Source organism: Lepidochelys kempii, chromosome 1, assembly GCF_965140265.1.
Source record: "Lepidochelys kempii isolate rLepKem1 chromosome 1, rLepKem1.hap2, whole genome shotgun sequence".
Lineage (NCBI taxonomy): Eukaryota > Metazoa > Chordata > Testudines > Cheloniidae > Lepidochelys > Lepidochelys kempii.
Window position 1 is genome coordinate 169,584,081 of NC_133256.1, and position 18,286 is coordinate 169,602,366.

Below are 18,286 nucleotides of genomic sequence, written 5' to 3' on the forward strand. Positions count from 1 at the left end.
TGAATAGTATAGACCTTTCTATACTGGCTTAACTTTATGTGGGATTGCCCTACAACTGAGCAATTTCCATCTTCCCTTTACATCTATCCCAACAGAATTTAGCTTGAGCTGAAGTTCTTGTGTAAACAGATTCTAAAATAAAAAGAATGTGACTGGCAACTTTATTGCATGAACAAATAGAAGGCAGCTCATTTTTCCACAGTTCTATGGACTCTGTAGTGCTGACAGCAGTAAAAAGTAATTTCTTGTTAGAAATTAAACAGCTGTTTTTCAGAACATGCACATCTGATATGCGTGGTAATAATGTCACAGTTTTTCAGGCACTTGTGTGACCATAATCTCATTAACCAAGTCAGTTATCTCCTAGTATGAGTTGACATTAATAGGCAGTGAAAGTAAAACATTCAGGGGCAGGTAGAGTAAAATTAGAAAAATACCAAAACCTATTTTACTTCATTATCACATTGTCAGAACTGACTTTGAGCACTATAAACGGTGTTGATAGTGATGAGATTTTATCTTGTTGGTCTGCAAAAACTTGATCTGTATGGTATTTGACAGATACTAGAAACTACAGGGTTAATGACATCATAAAGTTGAAGTATCTGTATGCTCAGAGACATTACATGGAAGGAATGACTTCTGAGCGATAGAGGCTTGTTGCTGTTTCCAGCTTTTTGGAAAGATGATTTAAAATAATAATGGACCAAGGTTGAGTGGTTCAGACTGGACAGGCACCAAAGTGTTGAAATTCTGATCTGAACTTTATCCAAACTCTTTGAAACTCTCAAGTTTGCAAAACTTGACTGAATAAAACAATAGACTAGACTTTTTTGGGTCAGATTTAAGGTATTTCATATTTCTAGGAGGGCCTGAAATACATTAAGAAAAGGCTTTCTTTCTGATATTTCAAAACTTGTATGTCAATATCTGCAATTTCAGTCTGAGCCAGAATCCAGAAGTATAGAGGCACAGGGGAAAAAAGAGAAGTAGAAAGAAATATTAACCAACTCTTTTTATACCTCAAAAGGTTTGATCTGGGATGTGTTGGACTCCTGGGAGAATTATTGAATGGGATAGGAACTCCTTTCCACATCCTTAGCTATAACAGGTTATATATTTGTAAGTGTCTGACTTATATTGTAACAGACTGAAACCAATTTACCGTGACATCTGTTTTAAGATAATAAAAAGAACAAATTTAGATTTACAGCACACAACCTTCTTTATACAAGGCCCCAAATGGTTTTATTTAGATAAAAGGTTATGAATAACAACAGTGTATCTATTACACACCAAACCTTTTCATTTTTTATTTGACACTGAAAAGAAAGAATTGAAATTTAAGACCTATAAAATATTTTGCTTATATTGAATATATTACTAATTCTGCATTTTCTGTAAATAAGGTAATACCCAGGATGGTTCTGCTGCGATTAAGTAGAGACAAACTGCTGCCAATGGCTCACATATAATCTCTGAGGAATGACTGTGTTTTTGGACGGAATAATTGAGTAGATTATCACCCATCCTGACTGAGGTCCCAATCATGAAAGCACACTTATATGTGCATAACTTTACCCTCATAAGTAATGCCTGTAAAATCAATGGATTAAATCTTGGCCTACCTGGAGTCAATGGTAAACTTCCCATTGACTTGAATGGGACAAGGATCCCACCCAGTGGGACTATTAACAAGAATGAAGTTGTGCATGTGCTCAATGAGTTTACAAGATTGGGGCTTTAGTAAAAGGCACAGTGCTTCAGACTGAAAGCAGTCTGTTCATGGTGTTTGAAAGTGGATGTTTGTATTCCTTTTCCCTTGATCTCCTTTGAAAAATGTACATTATTTATATTCACTGAAATAAAATTTCCCAAATGCTAAATCTAAATTTAAAATATCAGAAAGTTCATTCATCTGTCATTAGATCCTGCTAATGAATATGACAATAAAAAACACAATACGTTTTTGGTTTCATTTTGGCAAAGAAACAGTTTTACAATTTGAGCTTTCAAGGGATTACAATAGCAATATAGCAAACATTTTCTCAAAGGACAAACTCTTTTGAAGAAATGATTGCATAAAACTGCAAGAGAGATAATATACCCAATCTAAAACTGTAACATTTCTTTTTTGGGAGGGGGAAATAATAAATCATGTACATAGTTGTATATTTTTTTTTATTCTTGTTGACCAACTGTTTAGATTCCACAAGGACACAGCCATGGAAAAAAGTGAGTAATGCTGACAGCAGATGTTCTTGCTTTCCTTCAGAGTTTCACAGCTTATGATTCTAAACAACAAAAGCTATGAAGACTCTTCTTTCTATTTTTATTATCATAGAGAACCTGTTATCTAGGAGCAATAATGGAATAGTAGATGGTTATCTTAGTTTTAGGGACTTCAAAATGCTTTCAGCACTCTAATACTTGTCAAACCCCAAATGTCCTACAAACTGAAGCTAATAAGTTATCTTTCCTATAGAAAATTACATTCCATCATCGATAAATATGAGGTTATGGAATTCCATACTTATGACTAAAAACTTACTTTTGTTTGTCATCAGATGGATATAGAATACTTTTTCTCACACCTAAACAAGAGAATTCTGTTATGCCAGGGATCCCAGTTAATTTAAGATCATCATATACATTTAAAAAAACTTGAGTATTACTTGCTTTCAGGGTAAAAATTCCCAAACTCCTAAGCTTACACTCCATCTTACTACTTTAAAAAAAGTGGTATGATGTGTACAGAGAGCCTCTGGCATAGGAAGATGTAGTTCACGGAAATCACTGTCCCAGATATAATACTGATATTAAGAAGCATGCTAATGGGCTTTGAGTAAAATTGATTTTATTTATATTTGGGGGTTTTGTAGTAGCTCTTAAAGTTGTGGGTTTTTGTTTTTTTGGGTTTTTTTTAAGCACTTAGCAAACAATATTAACCAGAGATTAGGAACATAGCAACATAGTGCAACTAAACCTACAAACATAGAAAAGAGAGGTTTATTTTCCAAAAGCTCTATGCCACAGGGCCAATTGAGACCGGCAGCGGAGTCTGTAGATTTAACGTTCCTGTATCTACACAGGATATGCATTGTGTAGATGATATCCTCGATATCCTACACTTTTTTTCTTCAGAGATCACATCCAGGTCCATTGAGGAGTAGCTCAGTGTTGTGGCTTGTTTGTTTTCCTTTTGTTTTTCAGTGTTCAAGGCTGCAATGCACTTCATAGTCAGGGGCAAATTCTGACAATATACATGCTAACAATGAAATCATCATTTTTTTGCAACATGAGGTAGGGAATAGTAGGCTACACTGAGGCTCTGTGGTGGCTCTTTCTGTAGGAGGGTTTGGGGTCAGGATTTCTACAAATAGCTGAGGCTAGATAAGTCTGAAAATAAGGACCGCAATCCTGGGAATTCTTAAGCATGTATGTAACTTTGTTCAGGTGAGTAATGTTACATATGTGCTTAAGCGTTTGTAGGATTGGAGCCCGATGTGGCTCCCTTGGTTAACTTCTCCTGCCCCTGACAGGTAGTGTGCATACAGTAAATCATAGCTGTGCTATCAGTATGGGGAGGCTGCTGTCGCAGCTTCAAAGTAGCTGAGCAACTGCTCTACGCTCTGGGTCTGGATTTTGGATGATTATTACATATCTCCCCTCAAAATCATTTTAAAATTGATTGAAAGAGAGAACAGTGTAATGAAGAACCTTTCCATTTGAAAGGATATTTAATTAAACCCATAGCCTAAGTATTTCCTTTTTAAAAAAGGTTTAATCTGTTTGTTCAACAACGTTTTGGATTGTCCTGGTTGAGTTGTGATTAAGGCTTTGTCATCAGCTGAAAGAAATATAGTCACATTATTCAGGATATGGACTTAAAATTGAGGTTACCAGAAATGGATTTTGCGTACCTGGCATGCATCAATTTTTATCCTTCCAGCTCTTCATTTGCAGTAATTACATTGTTAAAAGATAAAGATTAAGGAATATTATAGTTTAACTAGTGTGTAAATTGCAGCTCTACCCTGGCCAAATCCTACAAGTTCTCTTTCAGTTCTTCTTGTGCAAAACATACACAATCTTCAACGAGAGCAGAATACCCCAGATAAAGGACTGCAGGATTTGGTGAAATTAGCAAAACCATGGTATATTGGTAAAATATAGGCAACATACAAAATCAATTTTGCAAAATGTTTGTCCAAAGCCTGCTTTTTTTCTCTTTGCTCTTTAGTTTTCTCACTTTCCTATTGGCTATTGAGTGTAGTGAAAAGTGTGTTTTGAGCATTTGCATGTTTTCTGCTTAATGCATATCTAAACTGAAGGGACTTCTTTGCAATCATTCACATTCAATCTACACTATATAGATTCTATATACTAATTTTAAACTGTGGATATGAGAAGTGACTTGGCTGTACATAAAATTGGCACACCCTCAATAGCGATGTATTTCCTAACTGTGGGCCATCAGCGTTCCTTGGATACCCTTGCAAATTTAAGAACGTGTGCATCCAGGGGAATAATTTGACCCTCTATGACATGTCAGCTCTCCATACAATTTCTACTACTGTGAGTAATGCAGAGTTAATATAACAATGGTACTGATAACCGATTTCCCTTCTGACTCACATATAATCAACACATTCAAAGTGCAGTCACTCTTTGTGGTGACATGCATGAACCAAAAAGATCCTAACTTGACTTTCAGGTATTTAATTGATTTTGCAGGCCGATTGATTAGAATTTTTTTAAAAAAATCTTTTGACGTATCAACTAAGCAAATCTAATGAGGCTTGTGGGATAGGAAAATTATGGAATTTGGTAAAGTTGTTTCTTTTTCAGGCATGTAGTGAGGCGGCTGCCCCACTCCTGGAGAACACGGGTTAAAAGCAGTAAAGGTAGGCTGATTGGGGAGGCAGCCACAGCTGGCCCTGATAAAAGAGCTGAGGGAGGAGCTGGGTCAGACACTCTCTCTAGCTTGGTGGGAGAAGGGCCTAGCTGCCTGGGAGCACAGGGTACCTGAAGCAGAGCAGAGCTGGGGAAAAGGGCAAGAGGAGCTGGGGTGCTCCAGCCTGGCAACTGCCCAGGCTGTGGCTTTGTTCAAGGCCTAAAGAGGTACTGGGGCTGCACAGGTGTAGCCTGGGGATAGGCAAAGGCAGCTGGTCCTAGCCCCTTGCCAGTGTTGAGTGGCCATTACAGACTGCAGTCTGCCCCAGGGAAAGGGGGCTAGATGATGACTGGCAGTAGCCACTGAGGCAAGGTTGGTATAGAGGATTGGGGATTCCCCTGGGTGGGGAGACCCAGAGTGTTGGGGGTACTGTGGTGGACAGAACCCCAAGGGAAAGGGGCACTGGGTCGGGAAGGAACACAGGGCCTGAGGCAGATGAGCCATTGGAGGGTGCTCTGGAGCTGGAGTTGAGCTAATTCCCAGATGACCAGCAGAAGGTGCCGCACTGGTGAATCTTTGGTCAGTTCCACAGCATTTTTATGAAAACAGTACTTTAGCAGATCGTAGATATTGTACGTAAGTTTGTCAGTTACATTGGAGAATAGAGCTAGCATAGTCTTTTGGATGGTTTATGCTAAACTTAGTCTTACAACTGAAGCCAAATGATCCTTTGGGAAATATTCTTCCCTTAGTTATCTCCGTGCTTCCCCATTGACTTTACTGGGGTTGCATAGGTTTGTGGGGGGTGGTTCATTTTTCTTTTCTTTTTTTTAAAAATGATTACATGTAGCATCTAGAGATCCCACTATGGTGGGCACTGAACAAACACTTAACAAGAGACCACAAATATTTACAGTCTAAATAGAGAAGATCAACAAAGGATAGGAAAGAAAACTGCAGGACAGTGGCTGACCCAGAAATAGGAACCTAGGTCTTCTGCATCCCAGTACAATGGTCCACACTACGTCTGGGGTGTAACTAAGGCATTAACTGGGCCCTAGACATACAAGTTCGACTAAAGTCTTGATGTGACAGCCTCAGGTGCAGTTAGACGGGAATAAAGTCACTCCATATAGTGATTATGGAGAATACCACAGCCAGAGATCTAAAGTAATTCTCATGAAGTGCCCATGGGAGAAGGGCGGGGTGAAAGTAAGATGATACTTACCGGTACGAGGGCCTGACTCTGGGCCCCCACAAGGGGCGGGGCCTCGGGGTCAGCCTCCCCCAGCCAGCCCGTTCATGCTGCCCGGGGCTCTGGCCGCGGCCACGGTAGCGGAGGCCGGGAGCCCCAGGCCCTTTTTAAATCGCCAGGCCCTGGAGCAGCTGCCCCTCCTTCCCACCCCCCATCAGCACTCGGGGTGGAGGGGTGGGCAAAAGGGTCAGTGACGTTAAAGCACTCCCCGGTGCCAATGGCCACTTACCAGTCCGCCGTACCAGCCCACTTTCATCTCTGGATGAGAGAGCCAACAAGGTTCAGAGAAATTAGTTATTAATTAGTCTGCTTGGGTTTTGGTTGGTAGTATGTATTACTGTGTTACAGGAATCTCACACGCAAATGGATACTGGTTTCTGGCATGTGACAAGCATATCTGAACCCTGAACCAGGTCATGGCACTAGCCAAGAAATAAAGTTGTAGTTTCTTGGCAGCACTCCAATATGTTAGCCCATCATTACAATTAACACAACTATTTTCCTCTCTATAAGATCAAATGACTGGCTGCAACAACTAGAGGCGAGTTTGTGTGGGACTGCAGGTATAGGAAGAAAGAGAGAGACGTGATGAAAGTAAAAAAAAAGTTAGACCAGAAAATGGCAAGGAGAGGTACAACCAAATTGTCATAAATATAAAGGGAAGGGTAAACCCCTTTGAAATCCCTCCTGGCCAGGGGAAAGCTCCTCTCACCTGTAAAGGGTTAAGAAGCTAAAGGTAACCTCGCTGGCACCTGACCAATGAGGAGACAAGATACTTTCAAAAGCTGGGAGGAGGGAGAGAAACAAAGGGTCTGTGTCTGTCTGTAGTCGTCTTGGCCGGGGATAGACCAGGAATGGAGTCTTAGAACATTTAGTAAGTAATCTAGCTAGGTATGTGTTAGATTATGATTTCTTTAAATGGCTGAGAAAAGAATTGTGCTGAATAGAATAACTATTTCTGTCTGTGTACCCTTTTTGTAACTTAAGGTTTTGCCTAGAGGGGTTCTCTATGTTTTTGAATCTAATTACCCTGTAAGATATCTACCATCCTGATTTTACAGGGGGGATTTCTTTATTTCTATTTACTTCTATTTTTTATTAAAAGTCTTCTTGTAAAAAACTAAATGCTTTTTCATTGTTCTCAGATCCAAGGGTTTGGGTCTGTGGTCACCTATGCAAATTGGTGAGGCTTTTTATCCAACATTTCCCAGGAAAGGGGGGGTGCAAGTGTTGGGAGGATTGTTCATTGTTCTTAAGATCCAAGGGTCTGGGTCTGTAGTCACCTAGGCAAATTGGTGAGGCTTTTTACCAAACCTTGTCCAGGAAGTGGGGTGCAGGGTTTTGGGAAGTATTTTGGGGGGAAAGACGCGTCCAAACAGCTCTTCCCCAGTAACCAGTATTAGTTTGGTGGTGGTAGCGGCCAGTCCAAGGATAACGGATGTAATATTTTGTACCTTGGGGAAGTTTTGACCTAAGCTGGTAAAGATAAGCTTAGGAGGTTTTTCATGCAGGTCCCCACATCTGTACCCTAGAGTTCAGAGTGGGGGAGGAACCTTGACACAAATGAAGCAAAAAGGAAGCAGATTTCAGGACTAAATGCCCCACATTAGCATAGAGCCACTTGGAGAAAATGGCCAAGGTAATGATCTTTGATCTCCTCGTGTCTCCATTGACGAGCCTTTTCATCACTCATTCAGTATAGATCATGATCTTCCATAACAAATGCAGCCAGTCTGGAGGATTGCTGGCTATTTGCAAGGTTATTTTTGTGGTGGGTCCCACCAGAGCAGGTAATAGGACAGGTTCTGTTCCTCCAGGATAAATGCTTACGGTCTCTCTCTTTCATGTGGCTTGGAAACTTCAGCCTTGGAAACGTGGCCTGGGCCGGGGGGCACTGCCCGGTACTCAGTTTGAGACTGTGCAGGCGGTCTCTGCTGCTGACGTGGCTACTTCTGGGGAGCGTGAACTGGAGATTGAGAAAGCAGAGGTATCATGCAGAAGCTAGTGCCTTTTAGTTATCTGGATATTTTGGAAATAAACAGAAGGACAATAAGAAAAAAATTAGTCAAAAAGGAATGTGGCATTGTTATTTATGGTGAACAACTACTACCTAGGGAAGAAGGTTTGGACACTGGCAAGCAGTCAAATACTTGCATGGTTTAAGTGGTATGGTGTTGGGGACCCTGTTTATTTCAATGAAATAATAAAACCTGAATTTGCCATCTACTACTTCTATGGCCCGTCTGTTGGCTGGTAGGGGTCACAGTGCTCCTAGGAGGGTATGGAACTGACTGAAATACTCTATCGCAGTGAGCCTGCTCTGCTGGACAGCTACAACAGCTTACCAGCAAGTAGGAAATAAGCCAAGGAGACTGAATTCCTCTCTCATCTTTGGAAGTGACCCCTTGAAGACCAGGTTGAGACACATCAGCAGGGGGCAGCGTAAAAGAAGTTTGCCCTGCTGCTGTCCATGCAATTCCTTTGCAGGCAAATAGAGGACTCCGCACACAAGGGCAATCAGTCTTGTACTTTTTACCCATACTAAATGTACTTCACATAGATGAAGCAGACTAATGGTCTTTCGCCACTTTATTACCATTTCTGAAAGGCCAGTGACCATGTACGATTTGATTTAGGGACTGAGTGACCCACTGGCTCAGATACTGAACTGATCCTAAACTCCTATTGAACCATTCTAAAGGACCTAATTACTTTGATGGTAATTAACAGAATTAAATGCACCTTAACATTCAGTGAGGACAAGGACAAGTTCAGTTTTAACATTGTGTCAATGGATCATGGGTAAATCTTTGCTTTCAGTAAGGTTACCCATGACCAGCTGGCAAGATGTTAAAGACAACAGTCCCTGTCTACACTCACTGCTAGGGCACAAAGTTAATGAAACATGGTAACTAAAACAAACTGTTTGCCAGACGCAGGGAGAGGGCACTTGATTGCTTATTCTGGGGGGATCACTTGATTGCTTATTCTGTTCATTTCCCCTCAAGCACCTGGCATTGGCCACTGTCGGAAGACAAAATATTCGGCTAGATGGACCATTGGTCTGACCCAGTATGGCCGTTCTTATGTTCATGACTCCTCAAGGTCATGTTCTAACATGTCTTAGTTTTCTCGTGAAGACAAGCCTAACAGGCCTGGAGTTTGGGTTTGGTTCAGTTGCTGAACTGTCCAAACCTCTCAAGTCTGCAAGGTCGGACTGGATATATACCAAGGAAAGGCTACTGAGAGATTTATGGTCCTCCCTGTTGCTGGTCAAGCCAGTCACACCAGGAAAACATCTCATGAACATGTAGGACTTAGTTAAACCCTGTTCACCCTAATAATATGATTTTCCTGTAATGATGTTTTCATTGTTAATTATTTATAGCCAATACCTCTGTTGTATTCTTGAATTAGATTTATCTCATTACATACCTTTTCTTTTTCTGTGACCACCAAAACTAAAACTCAGTCTAAATTTTCAAAAATTACTAGTGATTTTTGCATACCTCTATGTTCAGGTGCGCAAGTTGAGACATTTTAACAGGGCCTGATTTTTAGAGGATAAATAAATAACAACAAAACCTCTCTTATGCTCTGTACTTTCTGAAAATCTGTTCTGTTTACAGTGTCTCAGGCTGCATATCCAAAAAAAATAGAAGCACCCCAAATCACTCTCTAGGCACCCCAAAAATAGAAGCACCCCAAATCACTCTCAATTCAAATGCAATTGATGATGTTGGTTGCCTTTATTTATTTAACTATATATATAATGAGAAAGTGTGTTGGTGAGAGTCTCAAGCTTACATGTAGATGAAGGATGTTCAAATAATCATGGATGCTTCTCTGAGGCAAGCTTTTGGATGGTCTGTTCTCCCCTCACTAGTAAATAATAGTCCTTGAAAATAGCACTGTCTTGTTAAAAACAACCATCAGTAACCAAGATTAAAACTACCAGTTGAGGTGTAGAATTTCAGTGTGACAAAATTCAGTTCTTTCTCTCTCTCTATCTCTGAGCAAAAAGAAAAGGAGTACTTGTGGCACCTTAGAGACTAACCAATTTATTTGAGCATAAGCTTTCGTGAGCTACAGCTCACTTCATCGGATGCTGTAGCTCACGAAAGCTTATGCTCAAATAAATTGGTTAGTCTCTAAGGTGCCACAAGTACTCCTTTTCTTTTTGCGAATACAGACTAACACGGCTGTTACTCTGAAACCTATCTCTGAGCAGTTTGTGGAAAACTAGATCTTAAGTGGTCAGACAACAACATGAAAATTTCAAGTGCTTACTCTGTTCTTCATATCTTTCTGCTCTCTTCTTCCTGATACAGTAAATCAGCAGAGCCAAAAAGATGATAAAGACAACTGCACCTCCTGCAATGCTCCCAATGAGAACACTGTCCAGTGGCCCTAGCTCAGAGAGAAGAAAACTCCAATGCAAAGTCTGGAATTTGGTCCCAGTGATCTGGAGAATGTACACATGTGAAGCTTATGACATGGATAGTGATGATGATATGAAAACCTTGTAGTGTTATAGCATCTTTTGTCCCAGCATCTCAAAGCATTTTCACAAACAAATTAAGACTCAGAACACCCCTCTGAGATAATGTTCAGTATTATCATCCCCATTTTACAGAGGGGTAATTGAGGCACAAACAAAGTTAAACCACTAGTTTATGGCCACAGAGAATTTTGCTTCCTGCTAAGTTTTCATGGAACATAGCTATGAAATGTGTCTGGGATGCACTTTGTTTGATGAAAGTTCTAGGGAAAGTTTGAGGCAGCATTCACAGGAGTACCAAGGTGTCTTGCCTAAGCAACAATAGGTGTCAACTTGCTGCTAGTGATGGTCAAACCTCAAAAGTCTTGTTCTAGATTGGCACACAAAGATCTGAATGCCCTTCTGGCCCTTTAGGGACTTTCAAAATGCTTTGACTGGGCAAAAGTAGGGCTCAGAGTCTGACAAAAAACAGACTTTTTCAGGAGTGCTTCCTACTGAACCGGAAATACTGTGTGAACAGCTTGTTTCATGGTATATCAGAGCTTGCTCTTTTAGCCTTGGCTGGACCTCAAAACAGGAGCTATATAAGACTTAACAATAGTGAAGAAACAGAAAAATTAACCAGACTTTATGTAACCACAAACCAGTTTTTTTGTTTTGATTTAAGGGTGAAGGTTGATTGGGTTGTTACTTATTTTATCCAAATAGGCTTGTTTATATCTCCACTTCCCCCATCCAGCACCACACTTCTTTGAGAACGTCCCTGTGCATCTGGAATGTCTGTTTGATTGTATGCATTAAAGAGTGGAATAATACTAAGCTCTTATATGTTACTTTTCATCCATAGATCTCAGTAGGTCAGTATCATTATCCCCATTTTATTGATGGGAAAACTGAGTCACGGGTCAGTGAAGCGACTTGCCCAAAGTCCCCTAGCAGGCCAGTGGCAGAGCTGGGAATAGATCACAAGTCTACAGTGTCTTAGTCCAGTGATCTGTCAACTAGGCCAGTGGTTTCCAAACTTTTTTCTGACAACCAACTTGAAGAAATTTTTTGATGCCAGTGACCCAACGGAGCTGGGGATAAGGGGTTTGGAGTCTAGGAGGGGCTGGGGCATGGGTGTGAGGGCTGCAGGGTGGGGCTGGGACTGAGGGGGTTCAGGGTGTGGGAGGGGGCTCTGGGCAGGGTGTTGGGGTGCCAGAGCAGGTCAGGACTCCGGGCCTGGGCCACTGATGAGGGGTTTGGGGTGTAGGAAGGGGCTCCCAGTTGTGGGGGGGGAGTGGCTCAGGGCGGGGGCAGGGGGTTGGGGTGCAGGAGTGGGTCAGGACTCTGGCCTGGCAGTGCAGGCTCTGGAGTGGGGCTGGGAATGAGGTGTTTGGGGTGCAGGAAGGGGCTTTTGGTTTTTTTGATATGACACCTCTGCTATATATTTCTTCAAGACCTCAGTGACAAATGCTTTTGTTAGCTGTTGATGCTACAGAAAAAAATATCACAGACTAGCTACTTATTCTCCAGGGCCACACAGTACCCCAAACTACCCAGCCCCTGATATCTGACAGAGTTCAGCAGCCAAGTCACAAGAAAACACCAAGGGCCAGATCCTCAGCTGATGTAAATCAACACAGCTCCATTGAAGACAATGAAACTACATAACGACACTGACCTCCTTTGTAAAGTGCTGTGAGATCTATGGATGAATAGCCCTATACCAGTGCTAGGTATTAATAATAATTATTATTATTATTGTCAGTTTACACACATTATTATTATTGTCAGTTTACAGTTTACAATGAAATGAGGATTGGCCCTGAGTGATGAAAGAATGAACTTCATGCAATAAGCTCCAAGTATTTAATATACACAAATGAACGTGTCAGTAAGAAACAGCAACTCTACGCTGCTTTGTGGTGACTCCATCTTTGGATCACCCTCCCCATGCTTCTGTGTCAATTTAATAGGGTTATCTCTGGCTACCTTTGAGAACTGTTTCTTGAGTCTTATATCTGCACTTGCATTCCTCTGGCTGTTTCAGGCTGCCACCACGCTGTCTGAGGTGGTGATACAGCTAGGAGTGAAAAATTGGATGTGCCCCAACTTATGGTGGATGGGCAATGACCTGGCCCTGGGGCAAGTGAGGGGGGGGGTGGAGATGGAACTTCCCTTCTCCTGCATAAGGGGGCAGGGCAGGTTTTCGTGTATGTCGCTGGAGGTAGGGGGAGGGGCTGAGGCAGTGCCCCCACCTTCAGATGGCTCCAGATCTCTAAGCAGGGGCAAGGGCTGCTCAGTGCAGAGGGAGCCATTGTGGTGCAGGGTGAATCTCCGTTCAGTTGGCCCCGGCTCTGTGCCAGAGGGCGTGCCATCTCGGGCAGCTGGAAGTACTTGGCCTCCCCTTGCAGGTGGCTGCACTCAGGAAAGTGCTGGGGTAGCATCAGCAGCAGGTCCTGCATATAGTCCAGGATGTAGCAGAAGAGGAAACCATTGCAGTTGTGGAAGAAGCAGCCTTGGCTGTCCTGGGGCAGCTCGCCCAGCTGCTGCTGGGAGAACATGCGCCAGAGCAGTGAGTCTTGCACCGCCACCACGGCACATCTCTCACACACCTCCCTGCCAACATTCAGCTTCTGTTCTCCAGGAAGGTGGATGAGCCTGGACCTGCTGTAGTAGCACCCCTGCCCCGGTTCCTGCTGACAGGGATACTCCGCCCCGGTCCAATAACCGCCCACCACTGTCCACCAGGGCCAATCCAGAGAGAGTCCACTGCGCCTGGGGAGAAGCCATCTCCTGCCCTTTCTCCCTTAAGTGCCTAGGAGCAGTCTCCTTTTCTCCTGAAGGCAGTGGGAAGAGTCACCTCTCTCCCACTTTTGCTAGCCTCTGCTCCACACTGGCAGAGCCTCTCACTGCTTCCATCGCTCCAGGAGCTGGCAGAGCTGCCCCCTCTCATGCTCAGATCAGGCTGGGCCTGGTGCTACATGGGTGGGCCATGGCCCTGCCACTCATCTGAAGGGGGCAGACAATCACCCTTTCACTCCAATGAGCCCCACACTGTAGGATTCTTTTCTCACCCCCTTTGAAAGCTGACTGGTTTTATTGATTTGCATGCTTTCAGTGGCACTTTTTACTGCAGCATCTGGGGTAAAGCGGGGCATGACCCTGAAAAGTTTTGGGACCACTGATCTAGATTATAAACTCATTGGGGTATCGTCAATGGGCCAAACTCTCTGCTTGCGTAACTTCACTGAAGCCAACACAGTTAATTCCATAAAGAATTTGACTCCATCTCTCAACTGTATACTATACAGAATGTAGCGCAGAGTCACTGGTCAACAGATATTAAATAGTGATGATTTAACATTTGGGATCTCTAATTTAGACTATATAATTCTTTTGTAATAGCTGTAAATGCCCAGTTCTGCAGCTATGACTCTGGCAAAACTATAGGAGTAAAACCTGCAGCACTGTTCCCCTTGTAGTAAATATGTAGGTTTCTACCACCTGATTGTCAATTTTACTTATGTTACTGTTAAACTGCTTGGTGTCTAAAGGTGCCAGATGCCCAGATTAACACGTCAAAGGGAACATGTGAGAGTTAATTGCATAAATGGAGATCCATAGACTATAAAGCAAGCAGGGACCATTATGATCATCTAGTCTGACTTTCTAAATAACACAGGCCACAGGACTTTACCAGAGGTGGGAAGCCATCAAAGCTGTTCAGATATTACTTTTAAAGGACTAAAAATACATAGGTAATGAAATTAAGTTTTTAACAATTTTTCTATTGACACTTGAGATTATTAAAAGCGAAAGGATTTTAGAGCCCTGATTAATTTTTAAGTTGTTGACTTCTTGTATTTTACCAAAGATGGAAAATTAAAGAAAAGACTGGTCAGTTTCAGGTGTGTTTCACTGATTGCACACTAGCCTAATGCAGCTGGGCTTGCCTCTCCAACACTGCAGGACACTGTTTCAGTTTGTTGGGGACACTGGGGCATGGCCACTAGGTAACTCGAGGGGAAGACCACGAGTGTCGATGAAACCCCCTCGCATTAGGCCCAGGTGTCTTTGGCCCCCCCTCCTGCCTGGAGGCACTCGCAGCAGCTCTGCGTACTAGGCCCAAGTGTCCTTGCCCCTCCCCTCCCCCCCTGGAGGCACACACAGCAGTTATGCTGAGAATCTGCAACAATATGTTGCAGAGTCAGACTGCTTGAAACTAAGCAAGGCCAAACAGGGGAGATATGGAAGAACAATGCTGAATAAAGCAGCTTTATGTATAGTTTAACAAATGATACAGAGAATCAGGGAACTAGCTGGGAACTGGATTGGCTGGCTATATGGATACTTGGGGCAGCTTGCTATTGGATAAGTATGCTGGGAAAAAGGATGTATAAAAGCCTGTGTAACTTCCTGATCTGTGTGCAGGATTTGAGATTTTATTCTCCCTGTACCTTTTTGCAGCTGCAAATAAACTTTTCTGCTTCTCCACCCCGTTGTGATTATTGGGTGTAGCACACCGGGTAATGAACCAACTCAAGCTGTTGTTCAGCCTCTCGGCACTGGGTGCCGGCAACAAGTTCAAACAAATAAATTTCTAGTGACTTTTCCCCCCTAAAGTTTCATGAAAACATTTCTATGAAGAGCAAGTTTTGTAAAACCTTTTTTCCTTTAAGAAAAGGTACTCCGAGGCCTAACCGACTTGATTGCTCATTTAAGATGATCAACTCCTAAAACATGGCTAATTTCCCAAAAGCTCACTGTAAAGGAAGTCCATGCTTTATATGCACATGTTAAATAGCACCATCAGGACATCCACTTTTTTTATCAAAAGAATCCATCTGCCAGTGTGGCACCCCTGACTTTGTAGATACAAGGGTAGAAAAGATCAAGACTTCTTTGCATCTAATTCTCCTGTCACTTGGGGCTTGCCCACACTTGAAACACGACAACGGCACAGCTGCAGCACTGTGAGTACTACCTACATTGACGGGAAGGGTTCTCCCATCAGCCAGGGTAGCTCGGTCGATGGAAGAATTCATCGTCTATAGTTCTATATTCTATTGTCTATAGCTTTCTATAGTGGGGGGTAAATCCTCTGGGCGCCATAGCTGGGGCAACCTAACTTTTTAAACATTAGACTGACCTAAATATGTCGCTCGGGCTCATGAAAAATTTTGTGCCTTAAGCACCATAGCTAAGCCGACCTAACCCCCAGTGTAGACGCGTCTAGGTCGATGGAAAAATTATTTTGTCAACCTCACTGCTGCCTTTCAGAGAGATGGATTAAATACAGGGATGGAAAAAACCCTTCGGGCACTGTAGGAAACATCTACACCATTACCCTACAGTGCGCAGCTGCAACGCTACAGCTATGCCACGGTAGCACCTGTGCTGTGGTCATAGCCTTACACTGGTGTAAATCAAGAGCAAGTCCATTGACGCCCATGGAGTCACATAGGGGTACAGTGTAAATCGGGATTAAGAGAGAAGAATCAGGCCCATTCTTTGGCAACATAGGGTGTTAACAGATGTCCTGACCAATTTTCAACTTGGGTAATTTTATTCTATCCAACTAAAATGACCCCTGAAGTTGTAATTGTCTGTGCAGTGCAATGGATACTGTTGGTGCTGTAGAAATAATAAAGAATAACAACTGAAAAAAAAGGGGTTTGTTTTTTTGCTTCCTGCTGTGTAGTACTGCATAAAACCTATTGCACGTCCGTTCCCTCAGTTATTTTATTGGACTGACACTGGTTTTAGAATCAGCACCCTGGAGACAACTGTATGTTTGTAACTGTTTGTGGGCTGTGGTTAGGACACCTTTTCACAATATAGACTTTATACCTAAACATATGATTTCCTGAGCATCAGTTTTCTTGCTAACATCATTTTTAACTTCACACTGGAACTTTGCAGTAAGGATTGTGTTCTTGGGTTGATAGTCAATCTTCCATATGCCATTTGCATATTTTGGCTCATTTGCAAGAGCCTTGTTTTACTTTGAAGCAAATGCAAAGCAGGTTTATTCTTCTGACTCACCTCACATATCACCTTTATTAAGTTTTGCGAACATATCCATTTGATTTCTGGTTTAGAGACAATTTCTGAAAGAGAATACAAGAGGTAGTCTGTGAAGCTTTCTAATTTTAAAAAGTTCATTATTAGAACTGGCAAAATCCACAGAATAATAGAAAGGAACCTAGAAGGATTTTAGAGGCATGGGCAGAACATAACAAAATGATCCTGTGAAAGGAACATATATATTCAGTGAAAGAGAAAGTGGGAAAGTAGCAATGCCTGAGAGCAAACCGCAAATTAGACCCAAGGGGGGATGTGATGGGACAGCAGCAAAGAAAAGGCCAGCACAACACTGGTCTGCATTCTTGTTTTTTTTATAAAAAGCTTAATACCTTTATGACTCATTATCACTTTCCTCTCTGTTCCCTCCCTACAGATCTGTAGAGTTTTTCTTCTGGAGATAACATTTCATTGTTTATTTAGAGAGAGAATCCCAGTCCCTTTGTTCTATTCAGTTTTGAAACACAAGGGGCCACACCATTCTAGCTCAGGCTATGTTTACATTGTGCACCTTACAATGGTGTGACCCTGCCGCTGTAGTCATGCTGTTGTAAGGTGCGCTGTATAGCCACCCTTTATTGGCGGGAGAGAGCTCTCCTGGTGACAAAATAACCGCCCCCCCGCCCCTGAGGGGTGGTAACTTCGTTGCCAGGAGAGCAGCTCCAGATGATGCCACGCTGGCACACATTTTAACAACGTGTGGACATTGGGGGTGGGATGGAGGTTCACACCCATGAGCCCCAAAAGTTTTAACAAAAGTGCCAGTGTAGACATAACCTCAGTAGACTGTGGCTCAGGAGCTGCAAAAGGTTCTTTAATATATTTCCTGCAGCTCCTTGCAGCACGTGATATTAAAACACTGAGTGGTTTAGTTATTAACCAATCAAGATGCTTTTACTGTGTTATTAACCAATTATCAACATGCACTACCTTATTTGCTGCGAGAATAGTATATATACATACACACACACACACACAATATTTCCCATCATACTGTTTGAATATGAATAGTACTATAGTAAATGAAACAAGGAATTCACACTACTGTGGCTCTTTTGGGTGATGTTGGTCACTAATTTGGCTCCTGAACCACTGAGGTCTGAATATCACTGCTCTAGTTCATGGAGAACCCCCTCAGGCATGGCTGAAGGGAGGAGCAAACTACCAGTTTCCCCCTGCAAAATTTTTGCTGCATCATCCTATCTGGTAGGAGGAGTTAGGGGATCCTGCAAACCCTCCCCACAACACTGCTCTCAGGGGCCCTTGGATTCAGGAATGCTATTCCATCCATACAGAGTCTGGAGTCCACTTGCAGGCTCCACTGACCACCTCCTTCTCTGTTTCCAGAGCAGAGTTGGCACTAGCTGCGGTGGCTGCTCATTAGCAACCAGGGAGAGGACCCAGAGCTGTAGCTATATTACCTTGTTCAAAGATATAACACCTCCCACCTAGATCTGTGTGTGGGAAACTGAGCTCAGAGCTGGGGGAAGAGCCAAGGAGGGCAAAACTTCAACTGCTGCTCTATCTCCACCCACAAATACCTCAGATACTATGCAGGCTCTCA

The 18,286-nt window shown here is 42.6% G+C and overlaps 1 protein-coding gene across 1 annotated transcript in view; it reads right to left on the reverse strand.

Annotated features, from left to right (window-relative positions):
* Nucleotides 1-18,286, reverse strand: part of LOC140905541 (T-cell surface antigen CD2-like) — a 111,408-nt gene that overhangs the window by 85,444 nt on the left and 7,678 nt on the right. Inside the window, 3 exon segments of the mRNA XM_073329082.1 lie at nucleotides 10,443-10,562; nucleotides 16,489-16,632; nucleotides 16,635-16,748. Of these exon segments, the coding sequence (XP_073185183.1) occupies nucleotides 10,443-10,562; nucleotides 16,489-16,632; nucleotides 16,635-16,748 (378 nt within the window).